Source organism: Nicotiana sylvestris, chromosome 9 (assembly GCF_000393655.2).
Source record: "Nicotiana sylvestris chromosome 9, ASM39365v2, whole genome shotgun sequence".
NCBI lineage: Eukaryota > Viridiplantae > Streptophyta > Magnoliopsida > Solanales > Solanaceae > Nicotiana > Nicotiana sylvestris.
In genome coordinates, this window is record NC_091065.1 from 61696142 (window position 1) to 61719177 (window position 23036).

At 35.9% G+C, this 23036-nt stretch overlaps 1 protein-coding gene across 1 annotated transcript; it reads right to left on the minus strand.

The window, feature by feature from the left end:
- Positions 1-2694: 2694 nt before the first annotated feature.
- On the minus strand, positions 2695-12539 carry LOC104241263 (transcription factor PIF1). The gene is made up of 8 exons (XM_009796195.2): positions 11718-12539; positions 10729-11614; positions 6450-6548; positions 6285-6350; positions 6126-6191; positions 3749-4132; positions 3301-3379; positions 2695-2960 (listed from the first exon to the last, which is right to left on the minus strand). Exons 1-8 carry the CDS (start codon positions 11804-11806, stop codon positions 2956-2958), a joined length of 1674 nt encoding a protein of 557 aa, XP_009794497.1. The 5' UTR covers positions 11807-12539; the 3' UTR covers positions 2695-2955.
- Between the last annotated feature and the right edge of the window lie 10497 nt (positions 12540-23036).

The following is a 23036-nucleotide window of genomic DNA, read 5'->3' on the forward strand; positions in this document are numbered from 1 at the left end:
CTTTAAAAAAGTTTAATTGATACCAAATTTTTAGTAACTTCATGCTTCTCTTATTCTTAGTTGTTGCTTTCTTTTTTTTTTTTTTTTTTTGTACCTAGGGCTTCTTTTTCTTCGTCTTCTTAATTACAAAATAGGTTTGTTAAATTTGTTTTTACTTTGACAATTTGATTATTGGAATTTGTTCTTTATGATATTTGAAAATTATGTTTGAAATGTGCGCTCATTTGGAATAAATTTGTGTGTTGAATCGTATGTTGGATTTGAAATTCGAAGAACAAATATATGCTTCAGAACTTAAGATTCGAAATCCGAAGATGCATTGAAGAGATTGGTCTACTTAAGATTTTAATTTCTGAAATTACATTTGAAAGATAAAGAACTCCAGATTTTATATCTGAAATTGTATTGAAAATATTGGACTACTTAAGATTCAAATATTTGAAGCTGCATTTGAAAAATAGAAGAACTTCAAATTTGATTTCTGAAATTGCATTGAAGAGATTGAACTACATCAAGATTCAAGTAGGTATACTTTGCAAAAATTTATGCAATATGGATAGAACTTTAATGGTGGTCCCCAAAGTGAATATATATCAAAATGCCCCAACTTCTGGGAGAAATTCAAAAATAGCCAGATTTACAATTGGTCGTTCAAAAATAGCACAGTTTCAAAATTAATCGAAATTTAGCCATTTTTCATGTAAAGATAAATCTGAGCGAAAATACTGTTCAAAACCCGGAAAATACGTCAGTATATTATACTGGAGTTCCAACATAAGTACACTAGAACTCCAACATAATATACTGGAGTTCCAACAAGTAAAATTGTCCAGTATAATATACTAGAGTTTGGAGCACCGGTGCTCCAGTCTCCAGTATATTATACTGGAGTCAGCAAAGTATATCGATCCAACATAATATGCTGGAGTTCATACACAGGTGCACCGAACTCCAGTATATTATGCTGGACCGGTCTCTTTTGCAGCAAAATAGTGGCTATTTTTCATTGACTTCGTAAACGCGGGCTATTTTTGAATGACCAGTCCGAAAACTGGCTATACCATGCTATTTTTACCCAACTTTTAGCCCTTTCAAAATTTTCTAGGCCCATAAAACGCCCACCCTAGTCAGAGGAGGGGGGAAAACGTAAAAATTGTACGGGGCGCCCTAATTTAACATATACCAATTTTTTAAAAAAAGTTTAACTTGTACCCACTTTTTAAATAATTTCAGCCCCCTTTCTCCTCCTCCTCCTCCTCCTCCTCCTCCTCCTTCTTCTTCATCTTCTTCTTCTTCTTCTTCTTCTTCTTTTTCTTCTTCTTCTGTTGGTGCTACTATGAAACTTCAGTTCATGAGATGATTGCCATAAATATGTTTATCAGATTATTTAAAAATAAATTATAAATAATTACGTAAGTTAGTAGATAATAATTTATGAATATTTCCACGTAATTCTGTTCTTTTCATGTTTATTATTTCCAAAATTTATGATTTAGACACTGTTGGCAATCTGATTATTTTATAGTAGTAATACACTATAAAAGAATAAGGTGATTATTTATCTAGTATGTTAGAAAGCTTTTTTAAAAACTTCAGCTTATATAGTGCTGAAGTTTTTATAAATGAACTAAATAACTCCAGCATCTTCTACTGAAGTTTTTGAAAAAGCTTTATGACAAAACTAATAAATCCATGACAAAAAACTTCAGCTTATATAGTGCTGAAGTTTTTACAAATAAACTAAATAACTTCAGCATCTTCTGCTGAAATTTTTGAAAAAGTTTATCCAGGACAAAAAAAACTTCAGCTTATTTAATGCTGAAGTTTTTACAAATGAACTAAATAACTTCAGCATGAAGTTTTTGAAAAAGCTTTATGACAAAACTAATGAATCCAGGACAAAAAAAACTTCAGCTATTTGAGTACTGAACTTTTTACAAATGAACTAAATAACTTCAGCATCTTATCCAGGACAAAAAAACTTCAGCGTATTGCCTTTGCTACTTCAGGCCCGTCTACTAGAATGCTGAAGTTTTGTGTGATTAACTTTGTTACTTCAGCCCCGTATGCTGAAGTTACGCGAAAAAGTGAGTACGCTTGCAATTTTTTTTACAAAGCGGACACAAGTTAAAACGTGACCCAAAAAGCGGGTAAAGATGCAAATCCCCCAAAACACAAAAGCAAACAAAAACACCATAGGAGCATTATGAATTCGCTCACCTCCCAAGCTAACACTTGCTACTACAACTCAATTCCACGCAAGCCCCGAACTAAGAATTAATCAAATAAGTTGGAAGAACGCGTCCGAAAAGCAAAATAAAATTTACTCGCCAAAAATAACTCCAGAATACCTCATGCACGGGGTATAAAATGGAGTTGTCGATGTAGTTTCACAATAAATTAATGGTTGATTTGCATCCCAACTTAAAATGATGATCCGAAGTATCTACGAAATGATTTGAGCTTAACGACTGTGGTTCGTCTTACCTTATTTTTGCAAGGTAGTAGTTGTTATATCACAGAAAAGTAGAGAAAGATATGAAGCAATGCAGCTGATGACTGATGTGCGCCTCATTTTTGTGTACCAGAGTGAGAATTATCATAAATATGTTTATGATCATCAATGTCTGCAGCAGTTAAAAGGGGCAGCGCGCACATAAAATTTGGGGTGAACAAGAATCATAAGCCTGGAAATGCTTAAAGCCTCTTCACCGGCTGAACATCTCTCTTATGCCGGATCACTTGTGATGTTAAACGCTGGCCACAAATTATATCCAAATGCCAAAATGGGAATTGAGATTTCATGGGCCACAATATATAAAGCAAACTGAGTTTTGCAGTAATAATTACAAGTTAGTGGTGCTATATTTTGTATCAGCCCGACTGCAGCGGATGTTCCTCTTACACTACAAAATTTAGTTTGTGAGAAGCTCTTACGTTCTGGCCCTCAGGTAATCAACCTGCAAATAAATAAGTAGTGAATAAAGTCCTAATTTTATGCCATTGAAATACTGCAGGAATGTCCACTTGCACCAATATGTTATTCTCAATGCCAGAGAACAATTGAGTTCTATCCTTATCCTTATGCTGCTAAACGCATATATCAGAACATAAGCCCATCAACAATCGTGTAGAATGCGCGCATATATCAGAACATAAGACCATCAACAATCGTGTAGAATGCATTTTTTGGCACTATGACAAGCAATTTTTTTCTAGTTTCATCCCCTTAGTTTGTTGCATAAGAACCACCCCATTGTGGTATATATATGAGCTATAAAATTTGAATGGTAAGCTTACCAGATTGAGGATTCCCTGGATTTCCAACTTCTTTGCTGCTGCCGGGTTTATTGTAACCTTGCTGTTCTACTGCCTGATTCTGCATTTAAAAGCTAAGCATTAGGCATGACAGGTGAGATCATTAGGGAAAACATAAGGAGAATATCAAAAGGCTCTGGTGGATGGCTCCAAGCTGCATCCATCTTGTAGGTATTCACTTAATAAAACTCGTTTTGGCAAGATTGTATCTAGCAATAAAATATTCTAAGAGTAATTGACCTATGACCATGGTGAAAGTAATTCCTCATTGCAAGATGAGTGGATTTGTAGCTGGTTGTTTCTACAATGGACATATTCATCACAATATGCAACAACTAGACTTTTCAATGGTGGTTGACTGGTTTCTACATGAACATAGTCGGCATGATAATAAATGAACTAAGAACCAAGTCGAAGAAGAAGGACTTGCCTGCGGTAATTGCACTTGTGCCTGGTGGAGACCAAAATGCTGTTGATATGGATCATTAAAATTCGGAAGTCTTGGCTGGTTGGGATTACGTGCTACAAGTGGATTTAGCATTGGATCTTGCTGACTTGAGGCTTGCATCCTGGAAGGATCTGGTACTGGAACTGGTGGCAAATGAAACGGTGCCATAGGAAATCTAGGACCCATTTGTGCTGCTGCAGCTGCATTCTGCATCGCTGCACCTGGTAATAGAGGTGGATATGGAACCATTGGCCTGTTCATGCCAATCTCCATACCCATTCCCACCATGCCCATTCCCATAGCTGGCATGTATTGCTGCATTCCAGGATACATCATCGGGACCATGCCGCATCCCATGGACATCATCTGCAGACAAAAGCAGATATGATCAAACTATGTTCTGATTTGACTAAAAATTCTTTTTTAAGATAACAAGCAGGACTGTATCACCAACTAGCTTCAGCATGCATATTACACAACCAGAGATAAGTTTAGAAATTATTCCATTGACGCTGAACATATGTAAATCAGCTCAGACCAGCTGCGAGCTGAAAGCGCAGGTCAATAAGGAGAAGGATGAACCTTATTTTTAGCAATGAATGCCGCTTCTACAACAGGAGAAGGCAGTGAGAATATGAGGGGAGAACTTTTAACGTTCATGATGTAACGCTGTAAGATGTCATGCATTCAAATATACTGAGCTGAATAACATAGGTTTCTTGTTCCAGCAATGGTATTAAATTGAACATTCAAGTTCAACTAAAATTCAGTAATAAGGCTTCAGCACCTTCATGGAATTTGAATCAAGAGTGTGCTACAACTAAATTAACCAGTCAGCTCCACATAGAGTAGGGTTTGATTAAAAAGGAGTATTTAATTTTCACAAAGGAAAAAACAAATTTTACAAGGTGAACCGCTCTTTTGGGGCAATGAATGGAAGTACGGAAGAATTAACACCAGAATGGAGCCAAACAGGATTCTATCAAACATTTTTCGGCAAAAGCACTGAATGACCTAAAAGTGGCCCAGTTTAGTTAGCCCTGTCCTTAGAAAGTCAACATTCAAATTTTGTCAATCTTATAGATAGAAGCTGAAGAAGAAGACTTGGAGAATAACAACACGGGTCCCTTCTCTCAGTAAGTCAACATTCGACTTTTGTCAATCATATAGAGAGGAGGAGAAGTGCAATCTCTTAGCAATAAATTGTTAGAAACCAGATAGCAGTGTGGATATATAGTGAACATTAATATACCTGTATACATTAGAATTTCGGAATAAACAGCATAAAATGAAAATATAGAATCGGAGTTATGGCCATACAAGTCTCTAATCAAAACACAAGCAGCGTTCGCGACTTCATTTAAATAAGTTATACGACAGTGAAACAAATAATTTCGTACTTAAAATAGCATAAGGGAACACACGTGCGCGCCGGCGGGGCGTGTATGTCCACATATATACATAAAATGTATGAAAAACGTAATGTAATTTGATGCATAGGGAAGGCATGGGTAATATGTTTCACTTTTACAAAAATCTGGTGCTGAAGAAAAGACGAGATGAGTTAAAAATCTGGTGCTGAAGTAAAGACAAGATGAGTTTTGTTTTTCATTTGGGACAATACAAGTAGGAAACAGACTTAAGGCTGTAGTACATGACTAGCATGCAAGTTTTTAAAATTTAGGCAATATCCAAAAACTCTATTAGTGTTATCCACATACTGCTACTGATAAAAAGTATCCATATACTGCTACATGAATTACAAATGCTGGTAATTCAGATTCTACATTTCTTAGATCTCGTACAATTGCTCCATTTGACTTTGTCAGATGTAATTTACTTGAGAATGTGTAGCGCTGCGAAATAAGGATATGCTGATTGACCCAATTGGCGTTCTCAATAATCTAGTTACATTTACTACTTCCTATTAATACGATAAACAAGAAAAAGTGTGTTATGCCAAAAGAAATGCTAAAGTTTGAAGACACAATGCCAACATAATTATAACTTAGCATAATAGAGAAAAAAGGATTACCATATATAAACTATAAAATAAAGCAATGACTAGCGACTTGCAACCGAAAATGTACTAATATTTACAGTAAATAAGCTTTAGATATTTATAGTAATATCTTGACTTAATATTATTCACATTTAAGATGCAAGTAATAAAAAATGAGGTTCTTGAGGTGTAAATCCAATTTTCTGGTGCTTAAGGGTCAAATATTTTTTAGGACTAAAGAAATTATTCCCTCTTCAGCAAGGACTGTCAAATTCCTTTACTACTAAGAAATCGAACAAAAAGAGGGTTGAGAGGTATCAAGAGGCAATACACAGAGAGGAGTGTTAATAAATATACCTGCACTTGCAATTGCAGTGATTTCAAATACTCAATTGCCTCATCCAGCATTGAAGCTTTGTCTGTCTGAAATTCAACAGAAGATTAACTTGAATATATTAAGAGGACAGTAAACTATCTGTTCTAGACATTGTAGAGAACTTAAAGAAGAGGTCAAACCTTGTTACAGCGTGGTATCAGTTCCTGCAGAGCCCTCATCTTCTCATTTATTCTGTCTCGACGTCTCTGTGTTGATTGGTGCATTGGCATGTTAATTAAACAATCAAACAAGAAAAAGCAGTAGAATTATCAAAATCCTCAAATAAACAATTCCACAATACATACCCTTTCCGAAAGATTATGGACCTCTGCAGCACGAGATCGTTTTGTAGACGTTGAACCACGTGCATGCTTCTTTGTATCACCAGACCCAAATTCAGCGTCCTAGGGCAGTTGAGATATAAGTTAATGAAGCACTAACAGTAAAATCGGGGTCATCATAAATCTATCAAAGAAAAATACTTGAAGCAGACTCAAATGTTCAAAATAAGAACGATTGGAACATCTGGTCTGCTTCAGAGGTTTGCAGTTATATATGATGTGGTAAGCTCAACAGGAAGCAAGAATTTGTTCTCAACTTTCAGTATTTCTTGTCTTTCTCCCGCAAGGCAAGGCATCACAAATGTCAAAGTTAACAATCACAGAAATATTTACCATGATCTCTCAAAAAGAAAGATCGCATATGCTTTCTGGGGAGGAAAGAAGGTAAAAGTGGGCCAGCTATTCCCAGTGTACCTCGACCATCACAACTTCTTTTGAAAAGTTCTTCCTACCTCCTCCTTGTAGTTATTAATTTATACTTCAAAAAATCATGACATTTTCTTGGCATTCATGAGTTCTCCTTTGCCCCCAGTCCTCGCTAAAGTTAGAAAGTGTTTCAACTTCAATATACCACCCTTTTTCTCTTTAATCAACTTCATTTTTTTTCCTGGGAAAATAATCGATTTTACCAATTACTCATAGTCTCATTCTCTAGAATCTAATCAAGTGGCACTAAAGCTGCTAAGTAATACACCGAGGCAGTAAACAGAGGATAAAGTGAGAAATCAATGTTATTAATACATCCAGAAAAATTCTATGACTCTGCTTGGAACAAATTTGTTATCCTGCCAGAGGAACAAACAGATAAAGAAGTTGCTCATAGGTTCACCTGGTCAACTTAGTACACTCTATACAATCTAGAATCAGGAAAAGCCACAAGGAGCTCTGAAGTGAGTTTCACCAGATGTACTGGTTATGGAACTGATGAGGTATCTTGTCAAAACAGTTATGCAATCCTACTGAGGCCCTTTCAGACATTTCAAAGTTCAAAGAGAGCTAACAAAGTTCAAAGAGAGCTGAAAAATAAATGAATTTCTATTACTTTGGGCAGAAGTCGGATCAATTCGGTTGCAAAGGAAGTTCTACTCTGTCAGCTCAAAGTTGCCTCATTCGACCAAACTACCACCGCTGTTATTTGTAATGTGAAACATGCAGAAATTAAGTGCTCCCTCCGCTCCAAATAGAATGATAATTATTTTCTTATCAATAAGTTAAAAAAGAATAGCACATTTCTAAATTTGAAAACAATTGAACTTTTCGTTCTACTCTTAATGACAAGCTTTTATAGCCAAACAAATATTATGGTACGTTTAAAACCATAAATTTCAAAAGTCTTATAGCTCAACAAATGCTTATGTTAAAACCACAAGTTTAAGGTCTTCCTTTCTTTTTTAAATTTTGTACCCAATCAAATTACATCACTCAAAAATTGAAACCGAGGAAGTATACAACTAACCGTGCTATATTATTCCAGCAGACAAAGAATTCGATTTCATTACTCAAACGGTCACTCAACTATTCAAAATTATCTAATAAAGTCATTTTTCTTTCGTTTGTAACAGAAAATTCACTTACCTATGCTTATTGCACTCAGAAAGTCACTCAACTAGATTTCTCAAACTTTTGATTGCCAAAATACCTATTTTACCCTCTAAATTATCAACTTTTGCCTTTTTTTTTTTTACTTTTTTTTATAAGGTCTTTTGCCCCCCCCCCCCCTTTTTTACTTTTTAATATTATAATTTGTTTCTCTTTTAAATTTATGTTATGGACTTACCTAAACAATAAATAAAATTTTATTTATAAAATAAAAAAATAAAATATATTTAATCATATATAATATTGGAATAATAAAATATTGATCATAGTAAAAAATTAACTAGAAAAATTTGTTCATTTTAATAATTTTAATATTAACAACAAAAACTCAAAAATTTATTTACACAATTAAGAATGAAAGAAAATAAAAAATTTAAAATACATATCCCATGCACGTAATATAAAAAATAATTATTTAAAATAGAGGTATATTTTATAATATATATTATATATTCTTGAAAACTATGCTCAATTATTTTATTATTCCGATTATATATGCTAGGAAACTAATTTTTCATTTTTTTTTATAGTTTATAAATAAAATTTATTTGTTCTATAAATAAGTCTGTAATGTAAAATAAAAAGAGAAAAATTATAATATTAAAAAAATTAAAATAAAAAGAAGACAAAAGTTAAAATTTAAAGAGTAAAATAGGTATTTGACAATCAAAAATTTGAGAAATCTAGTTGAATGACCTTCTGAGTGCTTATAGGCATAGTTAAGTGACTTTTCTATTTCTTTAAAGATGAGTTTACCAAATAATTTGAAATAGTTGAATGACAATTTAAGTAATGGACTCATCTCCGAGGCAACTAGTTCACATCTTTCCTTTACTTTCTCATTAGAGTATAATTCTTTTCCAAGCTGCCCCCAACTTTTCCAAGTCCCTTATGGTAACCAGCGAGGACTTATTTTTACCTTGTCAAACAAACTTCATTCATTAGATTTACTGATACTACTTAACTATTTGCAGCGCTGCTGTATTAAATTAAACGTTATCTTATAATTGGCCATTTGACCCCGAGGTGAAGGAGTGGAAAACAAGACTTAAAATAGTTTAAGGTGGTTATAAAATATTCCTTTTATTTACGTACTAGTATCTTGGTACTCATGAAACTGGGATTTTAATTATTGTGACTGCTGGGTCACCAAAAGGTCAGCACACCACAGAGTTAGGCTGATTTCAAGGAAACATGAATACAGGTACAGCCCCCTCTGAAGCCGCCCTGTTCCATGGTTAACACAGAATGGGACAAAGTGGAACAACAGTCCAAACAGTCCCGTGACTTTACGCTTAAAATGAAACCAAAATAAAATCCTTGTTGAACAATCTGGAGTGTTCTTCACTACTGGAGGTGCGCTGCCACCTATTTAGTCATAAATAATACTCTCTTCGTTTTATATTAAATGAGGTACTTTCCTTTTTAATTTGTTCCGAAACAAATAATACATTTTTAAATTTGAAAATAATTCAACTTTAAACTCTTTTATTTTACTCATTTACCTTTAAAGAGAAGTTTTTATAGTCACACAAATGTTATGGTCCCCCAAACTTTTTATCCCTTAAGCTTTTAAGATCACAAGTTTGAAAAGTCTTCTTCTTTTTTCTTAAACTTCGTGCCGAGTCAAACTACCTCATCTAATATGAAACGGAGGGAGTACTTAATCCCCCTCCCCCTACCATGATACATTTTTTTCTTTTTGCTATGTTTAAAATGAATTATCAATTTACATACTCCCTCTATTCCAATTTATGTGAACCTATTTCCTTTTTAGTTTGTTCCAAAAAGAATGACCATTTCTAAATTTGGTAACAATTTAGCTTAAACTTACAATTTTATCCTTAATGAGAAATTTTTTTAATCACATAAATACTCTGGGTCCCTTTTTGACTTGTTTAGGACTACAAATTCCAAATATCTTCATTTCTTCTTAAATTTCGCGCCCAATCAAACAAATTCGCATAAATTGAAACGGAGGGAGTATTTAAAATAATTTATAACAACATAAATATCTATAACTTGATTTAGATCATAAATTTTAAAAATAATTAATGTATTTCTTTTTAAAAATTGAATGCCCAATTAAATCGCACCACATAAGTTAGTACGAGGAACTAGCATCTTAGAAGTACTTAAAATATTCAAAGATTCTTTTTCGAAGAACAGGTACTCCTTCCGTTTCAAATTAGATGGTGTACTTTTCTTTTTAATCTGTTATAAAATAAATGACACATTTTTAAATTTGAAAATAATTCAACTTTAAACTCTTTATTTTATTCATTTTACCCTTAATAAGTAACTTTTGTAACCACAAAATGTCATGATCCCACAAAATTTTTATACCCCTAAACCTTTTACGATCTCAAGTTTCAAAGATATTCTTAAAACAATTTTTTTGGTTTAGTGATTTAGACACGTGTCACGGACTATGACACTCAAATGAACCACAGCCACAAATAATAGGCTCGCAGTACGTCAAGCATAAGCAGATGACGTGGCCAATGAGAAAATCCCTCCTTGGGCTAAAATGCACCGTAAGTTGGATATTCTTGCGAGCCACGAAAAACGACAGCGCTTAGACAGGTACAGGTGCGAGTAATTGGGAATTACAAAGGAAGAAAACAACAAATTAACTGCTCACCTCATTCTGACCATCCCCGTCGTCCGTTTCTATTCCTTTGCGTTTCCGATCATTCGATGCCGCAGCCGTCGGTGTCGCCAACGCCGCCGTTTCCGACAGCGGTGGTTCAGCGCTGGCGTTTATACTGTTTCCTGAGCCGGGAGATGACGTCACCGAAAGCTCACATGTCGTCGCCGGTTCCCTAATTGCCGTTGACGCAGTCGCAGTTCCGTTGACATTTACAGCCCCACATGCTCCATTTCCGCCGGGAACCGGTACTACATTATCCGCTACCTGTGAAACCCTAGATTCAGGCCCTGAAATTGGAGTTTCGTTTGAGTCCACAACCGTTGATTCTCTAGGTGACTTGCTCGAATTTGACGGACCAAGTTCTGACCTTGTTCGACTAGGCAATCGCGAGAAGTGTCCGAAGTTCTGGAACCGATGTGAGCTTTCAGTGCCGGGACGTCTTGCAGGAGGAGGTATAGGCGGTCGTGGAGCCACTGCAATCGGCGGTGCAGGGGATGGATGCGGCGGAGGTGGACGGATCTCCACCGGGGGCGTACGGATTTCTCGCGGCGGCGCAGCGGTTGTAACGGTTGCGCTCGGTGTGGAATAAAGGAGATCGGCGTAAAGATCACGTTCGAAGGAGGAGGAGTCATCGAGTGGGTAGTGAAGCCATGAGGCCATCTCGTCCTCCTGCATAAACAGTTGCTGTGGTGTAGTAGTTTCCTCTACATGTCGGATCTCTCTACTGACAGCTTGTTCGGAGGGAATAAGCGCATCACCGCTGCCACCTCCGCCACCGCCGTTGCTAATGTGAGATTTCTTCAGAGATCTTTGATTTTGGCTCTGCATAACCACTTGTCCATTATGCCACAATAGTTCCATGATATCCTCTTCCGCCCTGTGAAACCATTAAATTAAAAAAGAAGAAACTCTTCATTCAATCACAAATCAGAAAACCTTTCATTTAAATCAAAAAACATTAAAAAGTGCGTAAAGCTTACATTGCAGACTTTTTAGGTCTGGTAAGACCAGAAGACGTAGGAATAGTGTAGTCATCATCCATATCAAACTCAGGAACTGAATGATTCATCTTATGCAGCTCAGCTTAAATTTCCCCGAAAACGAAAATTGATCAAATTTGTAAATCCACTACACAGTCGGCAACAACCAGTCCAAAACTCACCATAACACTCGAGTGTAATAACACCGCTCATAAATCTACCAAATCCCAATGATTCAAAAAGCTTCTTTAACCTCCATTTATAGAAGACAGAGTTAGCTCAAAAATAGAATTAAAAAAAGCAACCTTTTTGGTACTCTTTAATATGGTACTGTACTCTCTAGCAATATTTCTGATATGTTGGGGTTGAAAATGGAGAGACACAGAGTATTGATTGAGAGCAGCAGAGAGCGAGAAGGTGGGCGATTTTGGGCGTGACTGTGAGTACTTTCCTCTTTCTGTTCTTTCCTTTGTTTTCTTTTCTCTTGGGTATTTGCCTTTATTGTTAATGTCCTTTCTGCAAGAGAGATAAGGTGCTCCTCTCTCTTTCCTCTCTCGCCTTTAATCTTCGAATAAAAATAGGAAGGAAAAAGACGAAACTGTTTGTTGACACTATTGCATCGGACACAGTCCTTTCTCTGTCATATAAACACAATTCCCCACCTGTTTCAATCAAGCAGCTTATCATCAACTACTCTACTACTTTCTACTCTTTTCTCCTCAACTTGGATCTTTTACATTTTCGCCCAAATAAAGGAAAAACACTTGCAAATGTGAAAAAAATATGGAAACTTTGCAATATACGTAGTAATTTTAGATTGGAAACCGACTCAAATTTTCATGTTGGTTTTTGAATCAGCTCGTTTAAAGTTTAGTAATTTGTCTAAGTTGATGACTTCGCTTGATTATGTAAGCATATTTAAAACTGATTAGTGACAGAGCGAACGCTTTGTTTGGATGCAGAGCCGTTGATTTGTGGGTGTTTGGTGGGGCCCACACTAGATTAGCATTTGTACGGTAGTATCTATAACATTATTAGGTAATAAGATAAACCCGATAAAGACATAATATATAACTTCATATTTGGATAATTTGGGATTTCCAACCATCATGTATTATTAAATGTATACATACTTTAATGATTAGAATAAAAGTGCATCTATCACCAAAAGGAGTGTGATAATTTATGTTGTACAGTCGAAGTGTTATGTAATGCTCCATAAAATAATCTGCTAAGTACATGTCTAAGATACTCTTACCGTTGCTTATTACTTGAAAAAATACCTTTAATTAATCCTTAAAAGTTTAAAAAGTAGTGATTGCTCTGTATAGTAGCATTATCTATTGTGGATGGTCCAAATATTATAAGCTGATTCGGGCGGGAGCAGTCCAGATTTATTTGTTTAATTATAGCTTTAAGCCGAAAATGACATCTAACGATACCTGTCTCCAATTTAATATAGGTGTTTCATGGTCAAAACGGATTTAAATACGAGATAGAGCTAATTTATTCATCTATACTATTTATAGTGTCCGTCTCTTAAAATAATTATCTTGATCTCTAATTCTTTTGTTGATATCTAAATATATTATTTTCGCATGGTTCAACTCCTAATCATTAAAATTTGATACTAAGTAATTGGGTCCTTTCATCATCTCAAAACGTAAAGTACCACCTTTTTTCTTCCTTTTTAAAGATATGGATACAGTTGAATTTGTCAAAGTCGTGTGAAATCAAAATGAGGAGCGTGGTTGAGAGTGTAAGCTACTCCTTGCTTTCGTGCTATAGCATAATTCTTAGGATATGTCACTGAAGCTAGGTCCAAGTATATCGAATATTATATGCACACGAATAGTGTTTTAAGAATTGAATGTATATTTTTTCTTTGAAGTCGACATTTCAACATCATTTATTTTCTTGTGGCATAACTCAAAAAGTGGTATCTTCTTCTTCTTCTTCTTTTTTTCTTTCTTTTTGTGAAGAGACATGATGAACTATAATTTACACATTATGGATATATAAAGAACCAGATTATGGGTAAATTAAATGATTTTTAAAATTTGAAAAGAAGTATATATATCACATAAAATAACAGGACCAACCCAAGGCCCTTTGTGCAACCTCAAGCAGGTATGTAAACAAGATGAACCCCTCCACAGCAAAAGAAGTTGGTCAACAAAGGGAAGAAAAGAAAGGGAGAAAATGCATTATGTGTCATCATAATCCCATAGATACTCTCTGCGAGCCTACCCATTTACGTTACGAACATTTTGTTTACCTTTCCTGGCAATTTAATCATATTTGCCTCATCATTTTCCTAAGGCTATTAACTGACAGCAGCGACAGAGTGGGCTTCAGTTCGCCCAGATCCATCACTATTAATGCTAGTTCGTCTTTTACGAGACACATCATGATATTCACACCAAACATATAACTACATAGTACTTCCTCCCTCCTGTACAAATTTATTTTTTTATTTTGATCCAAAATAAGTGTTTATTTATATAATCAAAAAAAAATTAATTTATTTTTATAAAATTAGCCTTTTGTACATATCTCTAAAAAGATTTCTTACTCCTTACATTAAATATTTAATTAAGGGTAGTTTAGTCATACTAGGTATTTTTGTATAGAAATTAGTATTTTCTTGATGGGCGTGCCAAAAGCAAATTGGTCACTTATTATGGACCGGAAGAATATGTATTCAATTTTACCCAATTTATTTGTCATACTTTTTTTTAAGTGTTTTCCATCCAAAAAAATGTCTTGTTTATATGAGAATAATTTAACTTTTAACTTTATATTTTAAGTAATTTATAGTCATACAAATATTTATGTTAATTTTAAACTGCAATTTCGAAAGTCTTCCTTCTTATCTTAAGCTTTATATCAAGATAAACATTATCACATAAATTGAGACCAATGGAATATCTTTTATATACATATTTATGGTAACGACTAGACCGGTCATTTTGCTTTCTAAATCCATGTTCCCCTAATTAAGACTCCCCGCATGTGCTTTACTATTTTATGACTTGAGCGGATGGTTGGTTTGGGATTGAAAGGGTTCAGATTAAAATCAGAACACTTGGTTCCTTAATAGTGGCCTAAGATGGTCACTTTGACTTGGGTCACATTTTTAGTAAACGACCTCAGAACATGGAATTGATGATTCCAATAGGTTTGTATGATGATTTTTGACTTGGCCGTATGTTCGGATTGAGTTTCTGGTGATCTAGGAGCATTTTGATGTCTAATGTTGAAAGTTGACGCATTGAAGGTTTTCAAGTTCTTTAAATTTGGTTTGAAGTAGACTTTGGTCAAATCAGGGTCCGTTTGGGATTCCGAGCATGGAGATATGTTCGTATAGTGATTCATGACTTGTACATAAAATTTGGTGTCATTCCGAGTTGTCTAAGTACGATTTGACGCGTTCGGAGCTAGTTAAAGAAGTTTGAAGTTCATAAGTTGATTAATGAGGTTTTGAGGTGTGATTCGTGATGTTGGCATTGTTTAATGTTATTTGAGGCTTCGAGTGAGTTAGTATTGTGTTTAAGTACTTGTTGGTATGTTTGGAGGGTGCCCTCGAGTACTATTCAGATGACGTGTGGAACATGTTTGAACTTAGAAAATTGTTGAAGGCTATTTGGATCTGGTGTTTTTGCACCTGCGAAGTTTGGGCCGCAGCTACGGCGTCGTAGAAGCATCTGCCTAGCCGCATGTGCGAGTTTGGCTAAGTGGGCTGAGTCCGCACGTGCGAACGAGGGAGCGTAGGTGCGTAACCGTGAAAGCGGTATATATCCGCAGAAGTGGACCAGAGTTGGGGGGAGGGAAGGGATGAAGGTGCGGTGGCTCGACCGCATCTGCAAGCCCGCAGATGCGAAGAAGGCATCGCAGAAGTGAAGAGGGCCGGCTGCGCTAGAATCGCATGTGGGGAAATGTTCCGTAGGTGCGAACCCGCAGAAGCGGGTTTTGGACATCAGAAACTGTGGGGAGGGACCTAAATCTACGGTGAATTTGCTGCAGAAGCGAAAAATCGCAAGGCATGAGGGTCTATTTATTTTGGGACTTAGCCTATTTTCCACACACTTCTATTTGGCCTTGGGCGAATTTGAGAGCACTTTTGTGGGAAATTCTCATCAACATCACAAGGTAAGTAAATTCTACCCATTTTAAAGTTAAATATATGGATTATTGGTAGATTAAATATGAAAATTAGTGAAAATTTGTGGAAACCCTAGGTTTTTGATAGAAATGGGATCAGACCACGAAAAAGATTATGGGATTGAGTAGAAGTTATATATTTGTGTTCGTAAGGTTATGTGTAATATCTATTTACAAAAAATTTCGGAATTAGGGCATGTGGGCTCGGGGATGAATTTTAGTAATCTTCCAAATTGGGGTGCGTAATTACTCTAATAGTTAAATTTTGAACTTTTTAGCATATATTGATTAGTTTGCATAATATTTGGCTAGTGTTGGATTGATCAGCACCGATTTGAGGCTTTTAGTATGAATTGTGGACCGAAAAGAGGACTTGGAAACCAGGTAAGTCTCTTGCCTAATCTTGTAATAAGAGGGAATTATCCTCGTAGGTATTATAAATAGTTATTTTCTAATAATTGTGGGTGCTACGTGCGTACGGTGTGACGAGAGTCCGTATGTAGCTAAAATCATGCTTATGTCTGGGTAGTTTTAGGACACTACCATGCATTACTTATATTATTTACACCTAACTTATTAGTTTAATTACCTAAATTTATAAATAAAAGTGGATAAAGGATTTGTAAAGACTGAGCTTCATTACTTTGAGTTTCGACGGAATACTCGATTGTTAGCGGGATTCATGCCTTCCTTGAGTATTATTCTTATGTAGTAGTCGTTAATCAGAGTTTGTAGAGTATTCTCTATTCTTGTGGATCGGGTCGAACACCTCATCAGTATATTAGATGCATCTATGGTTCGCTTCGGTCGACCCTCGGCAGTGTACACACTATTTCGGATCGGGCTGTACGACATTGGCTTAAATCGTGCGTGATATTGTTCGGAGTCCGATTATACTTGATATTTCTTTCTTGATTTGAGAATTGAAAAATTACTTGGTGTCTCTTATGTGTTAAAGACTTGGCCTATGATAGTTGGAGACTTTAAGTTGACATTAAGATTAGAAATCATTATTTACTACTTCTTATTTCATTGTTAGTGTTGTATATCATGCCTACTCATGATTTTTGCATCTTATTTATTGACCTCTAGTAAGTGTCGATGTCGATCTCTCGTCACTACTTCTTCGAGGTTAGACTAGATACTTACTTAGTACATGTTGTTTATGTACTCACACTATACTTCTATACTACTCGCGCAGGGTCAAAGGCAGGTGCATCTGGTAGCTAGTCAGACGCGTACCCCCGTTATCCAGAAATTTAGTGGTGAGCTACTCCCTATGCTCCGTTTTGCAGCACCCAAAGTCTCTTCCTTGTTGTATTTATTTTTATGTCTATCTTACTCCAGACAGTAATATAGAAGTTTTGTATATTCTATTAGTTGCCCATGCATTTGTAACATCGGGTTTTGAAAAATTCTAGAAGATATTTCATGATTTTGATTATTAAATTCGCTACTTCACTCTTACGTTTATTTTAGGCTTTACATTACTACAGTAACCCACTAATTGTCTCTTTATTAAATAAAATCATTGACTTTAAAAATATAAAAATGAACAATTAAATGGTTAGTTCATTGTCGGCTCTAGCAGCAACGTTGGGCGTCGTCACGGCCTATAGTGGGAATGAAGTCATGACAGCTTGGTATCAGGGCTCTAGGTTCACATAGGTCTCACAAATCATGAGCGGGCTGATAAGTATGAGTTTGACCACTTATTAGTACCTTTTTTACTTTTGTTTTAGTCCGAAAATATTGATTTATGTTCCCAAAACTATTAAAAGTGTGCAAATTGCAGGAATGTTGGAGATTTGGGCTAAAACGAAGAAATCCAACTCAAAAAGAAGTGTTCCAGCTTACAAGGGAAAAGGGGCGCAGCAGACCAAAATTGCAGTTCGCAGAAGCAAGTACGGACCGCAGAATTCTCCTTGCAGCCGCTGATCTGTTCCTAAAACTCAGAGATGGAATAAAGAGAAGTACGGATCACACACAATTTGTGCGGCCGCAGAACATGGTCCGCACTAACAAGAATTCAAAAAGTTCAGAGAGTGCATAATGACCAAGATTGAAGCCTTGCCGAAGTGCGGACCGCACATGAATTGTGTGACCATAGAAGCAGAATTGCAACCGCATGCCAAATTGTGTGGTTGTAGAATCCATTCCCCTGCAAAACTCAAGCAATGTGCAGCACATGGAATTGTGCGGTCGTAGAACCTCCCGAGGGGCATTTTTGTCAGCGAATTTTGAGCCACTATAAATAGATAGGAATCACATATTTAGGTCAAGTTTTGAAATTTTCTAAGCTGTGCCCTTTGTGCTTTACTATTTTAGGAAATTTATGATCATTTTGGGACAAAAAAATCATATTTTATCATTTTAATTTTATATTATGGGTTTAATTAGTATTTCTTCTTAGTTTTGTTCATTTTCTACTATGAGTAGCTAAACATTTACTAGGGTTGTGACCCAACGCTAGTGTGTAAATCTTATGGATTTAATTTAATTATTGTTTATGATTGGGTGTTTGTTATTTAGCCTTGTTCATACTTTAATTTTAAAATTAATGGTTTCAAACATTGATTCATGCCTTTCTGACTTGGTCTTTGCTTGAGAAAAAGGGACCTAGTCTAGGAAACTTGGCTAATAAGAAATTGGGCTAGTTAAGGATTTGACTAGCCTAATTAAAGGGTTTGAACTAGAGATAGGAAAAACCCGACTTGAGCTCATATCAACTATTTAACTTGATACCCATTTGGGCTAGAAAAAGCCAAATTAGGTAAAATCATTCTATGACCGAGATGTATTGATTGGGTAACTTAGAGTTGAGAGCTATAACATACCCCGATCAAGAAAATAAGTGTTAACGTATTTAACCCATGGGGCAAACACCTAGGCGAAGGTTACATCCTTAGGCTTTTTACCTTTTTGAAAACAACCAAAAATAATTAGTCAATTTCTAGTTTCATTTCTCTTATTGAGCATTGATAGTGTAGTTTATAGAAGTTAATAGCAAACCAATTTGATTGGAAGTGTATTTAAGTTGTTTCGTCTTCATGTATCAAGTATACAATCTAACACCCATTGTTAGCTCCTTGAGGAAATTGACCCCGACTCATAGTTGGGTACTATTTTTCCAACGACCTCTTCCACTCATTATTGAGTGTGGATTGGGAGTGGATCACGGGCCTAATAGAGTCTTGCGGATGGAGACATCCATATTTATCTTCGAGAGGCTATAGGGTGTTAGGAAACTTCTCTTTTTCATCTCCTATCATGCAGTTGATGTTGTGCTAAGTATCTTTCTCTTATTCTCTCACAGATGGTGAGAACGCGCATGGTAGATATACCCGACGGTGGAGGAGCAACCCCATTATTGCTAGAGGCCGAGTAAGGGCTTAGCTCCTGCTAGAGGACGAGTGCATCCTAGAGTTGTTCCCTTTATACCACAATCGGATCTAATGGAGGATCCTATCATTGAGGAGCAAGACAAGGTACCTGCATCTAAGCTGGCCCCAACAGATTTCATGTCCCATCGGGATTTCAGGAGGTCATGGGCCTTATGCTGCGGTTCATGGACTTTTTGACGCAAGCTGGTTTATTTCCACCGGACCCAGCCACTTCCCAGGCAAGGGAGGGAGCACAGACCCCTACAACTCATGCCCCAGGGCACACTAATACCGCATATTAGACCTTTTGTGCAATACATGTGGGCGGGGCTCAGCCAGTTGCAGCGGCTATACCAAAGCCCGGACCAACCACGACTGGTGAGCCACAGAAGCTGTTGGGTAGATGGACCAGGCTACATCATCCTTCTTTTGGCGGTGAGCGACATGAGGACCCCTAGTACTTTATTGATCATTGTAGGGATAGACTGCACAACATGAGTGTATTGGAGTCCCACCGGATGGACTTTACCATGTTTTAGTTGGAGGGCAGGCCCCGTAGATGTTGGCAGTCCTATCTTCTTAGCAGACGAGCAAGTTCGCGTCCCTTGACTTGGGACCAGTTCACACATCTCTTAATGGAGAGATATATTCCACTCTCTCATAGGGAAGAGCTACGGGGTCAGTTCGAGCGGCTCTAACAGGGACATATGTTCGTGACTGATTATGAGGCGAGATTCTCTTAGTTGTCTTGCCATGCACTTATGATACTCCCACCGATACAGAGAGAGTTCGGAAGTTTATTGCGGGCTTCCACTGTGGTATCCAGGTTACTATGGCCCGAGAGATTGAGTTGTGGATTCCTTATGAGCAAGTTGTAGAGATAGCTCGAAGGATCGAGGGTATCCATCAGCAGGGCCGAGAGCATGCACCGAGGGACAAGCGACCTCGATATTCTGGAGGGTTCAGTAGTGCTCCGTGTAGGGGCAGAGGTCAGTTTGTGAGGGGCTAGTCTAGCAGGCCCACATATTCAGCACCACTACCTACTCGGGGTGCTCTACTGGTCCTATTTCAGTGCCATTCCAGAGAGCTCCTACCGCTCACCAGCTATTCAAGGTTCTTCCAGTAGGTGTTTTGGTTTCTAGGGTCAAACCCAGGGCCAGTCTTCTTCCAAACCAAGAGGTTGCTATGAGTGCGGGGAGCTTGGTCATATAAGGAGATTCTGCCTCAGGCATCACGACAAGGCAGTATAGCAGGGCCATCAACCTATGATCACCGCACCAGCTGCCGCACTAGCTGTTCGGCCAACTAGAGGTAGGGAGGGGGGGCAGGTGGGTATCGATCGCCCTAGAGGTGGAGGCCAATCAGGTGGCGATCCAACTAGGTTCTATGCTTTTCCAGCCAGACTAGATGCGGTAGCCTCTGTAAGCACGTGATTTTTGCCCTATATGAGAATTACTCCCAAAAAATTCAAAAATAAAATGATTTTTCTTTGGTGTGCAATTTTGTGATATTTTAAATAATTATTTGTATTTGTCTGTGCATGTTTATTTGTTAAATTAATAAAAAAAATACAAAAATATGTCGCATTTGCATGTAGGATTTAATTCTATAATTGTTACTAATTAAATTTGTTTACAAAAAAACGAAAATTACAAAAAATAGGCATCATTTGCATTTTTAGCATTTAATGTCCAAATATACAATTTTATGCTTAATTAATACTTAATTGTGCGTTAATTGTTATTGGGAGTTAATTTGCGCTTTTATAACTTAATTTAGTTCTTAATAATAGTTTAAGTATTTTTATAATTTAGTTTTAGAAAAATAAAAGAAGAAAAGAGAGCAAAAAACAGAAACACAGACAAGAGAAAAACACACACAGATAGAGAGAAAAAACGGACAGAGAATAGAAGAGAGAAAAAAAGGGCTGAACATTTAAGAGAAAGAAAAATTCCGAAAAATATTTAAGCTTTCAAAATAAAAATAAAAACTAAAAACTCTTCTGCTTTCTTTCTTTGTTTGAAATTAGTATTAATGGTTGTTATTTCATTTAAAGCTTAAAGCTTTTGTTTTTTTGGGATTACTACTCCACCGGTCTGTTACTGGGTTGTTACTGTTGCTGGGCAGTTGTTGCTGTTGTACTGTTATTACTGCTGCTGATTCTCATCTTCATTTTCTTTTGCTTCCAATATCAGGTATATATTTTAGACTCATGTTGTGGAAAGCTTCAACATTGCCAAATAAATGAAGTTCGGAATTATAATTATGTCTTTTACTCGTTTAAATCTATTAGTTTAAATTTCAGTTTTGTTTCAGCTGGTTAATATAGTAGCTTACATTTGATGTGAGAACTGTTAGTTAATCATCCTTTGAAATTCGCATAAGCTTTGTAATAATGTTATTTATTTCAGAATTTCATTAAGTATAGCTATATTCAAATTATAAGATAGGGAACATGGCAGAAAGCTAGCCATAAATTAAATCTTATGATATTGTTGGCTAAATATGGAATAGTATGGAAGTATCAAGAAACTACATTACTAGCATATTTTGTCACAAAAGTCCGATTTTATTTAAAGCTAGATTGATGAAATTTGTATGTTGTTCGTACATGGCGTGATAACAGTTACATGTATAACCATAAGTGAAAGGTGAGTTGATATAATTCGTTACGAGTTTAGAATATTAGGAATGGTTCAAACGTACAACTATATTGCATGTGATGCAATTTTATTGAATCAATTTGTATAATAGTTCTCTTTCTTATCAACTTGATTCTTATCTACCATTGTAAACAAATTAACCAAACAATTATAACTTTGGACTAAAAATAAGTATATGAGAAGGATATGGGATTTATAAGCACAAATTGCAACATTTTATGTCAAGGATTTGTAGAAATAGAGTTCGCATTAAATATAACAATAAAAATTCTTCAGAAACTATTAATTTGTTTATCAAATTAATTCTTTTTCCAGTTTTAAATTGCGATTCAATTTTTGGATATATTAATGTTGTATCCACGATAAAAATGGTAGTATTTTTAGTTACATGTTGTTTGTTTCTTTTTCATATCATTAATTCTTTAAAATTTGAATAGTTTTGAGGTATATAATTCATACGCGTAAAATAAGACTTGTAGCAACGCCTAATAAATTTTGAATTCTTTGTCAAGAAATTTGGTGGCATCCCAATCGGTGATTCTCCATGACTCTTACATTTAAAAATAGATGGATGCAATAAACATTTGTAGAGAATTTATATTACTGTCAAGAATATTTGCATAATTAAGGATGCGTTCGCGTGACTTGATTATACTTCTAAAGGCAATTCGGATTATGCATTCGCGCAACTTCGAGTAAATTTTTATTAAAAAGAGATTCGTCGGAGGATCTTAAATTAATTTCATAAAACCCGAGATGTGCGGTTCACTACTTAATCATACAAAAAGTGCGAAAGTTCTTGATTTTATTTAAAACACAATTTCGAAAAATAATTATTTTATAATAAATATATTATCAATATCATTGTGTACACGTACGCGTGACACAATTTTTCACGTTAAAAAATATATAATATATAAAACGAATACACGTATGCGTGATTCGATTCGAAGAAGGGTCTTTAATTGTAAACAATCTAAACAGAAGCGATAACAAAATCATGCAATAAAAAATGTAATATTAGATAATCAAGCCGAATATAACAGTTAAGCGACCGTGCTAGAACCACGGAACTCGGGAATGCCTAACACCTTCTCCCGGGTTAACAG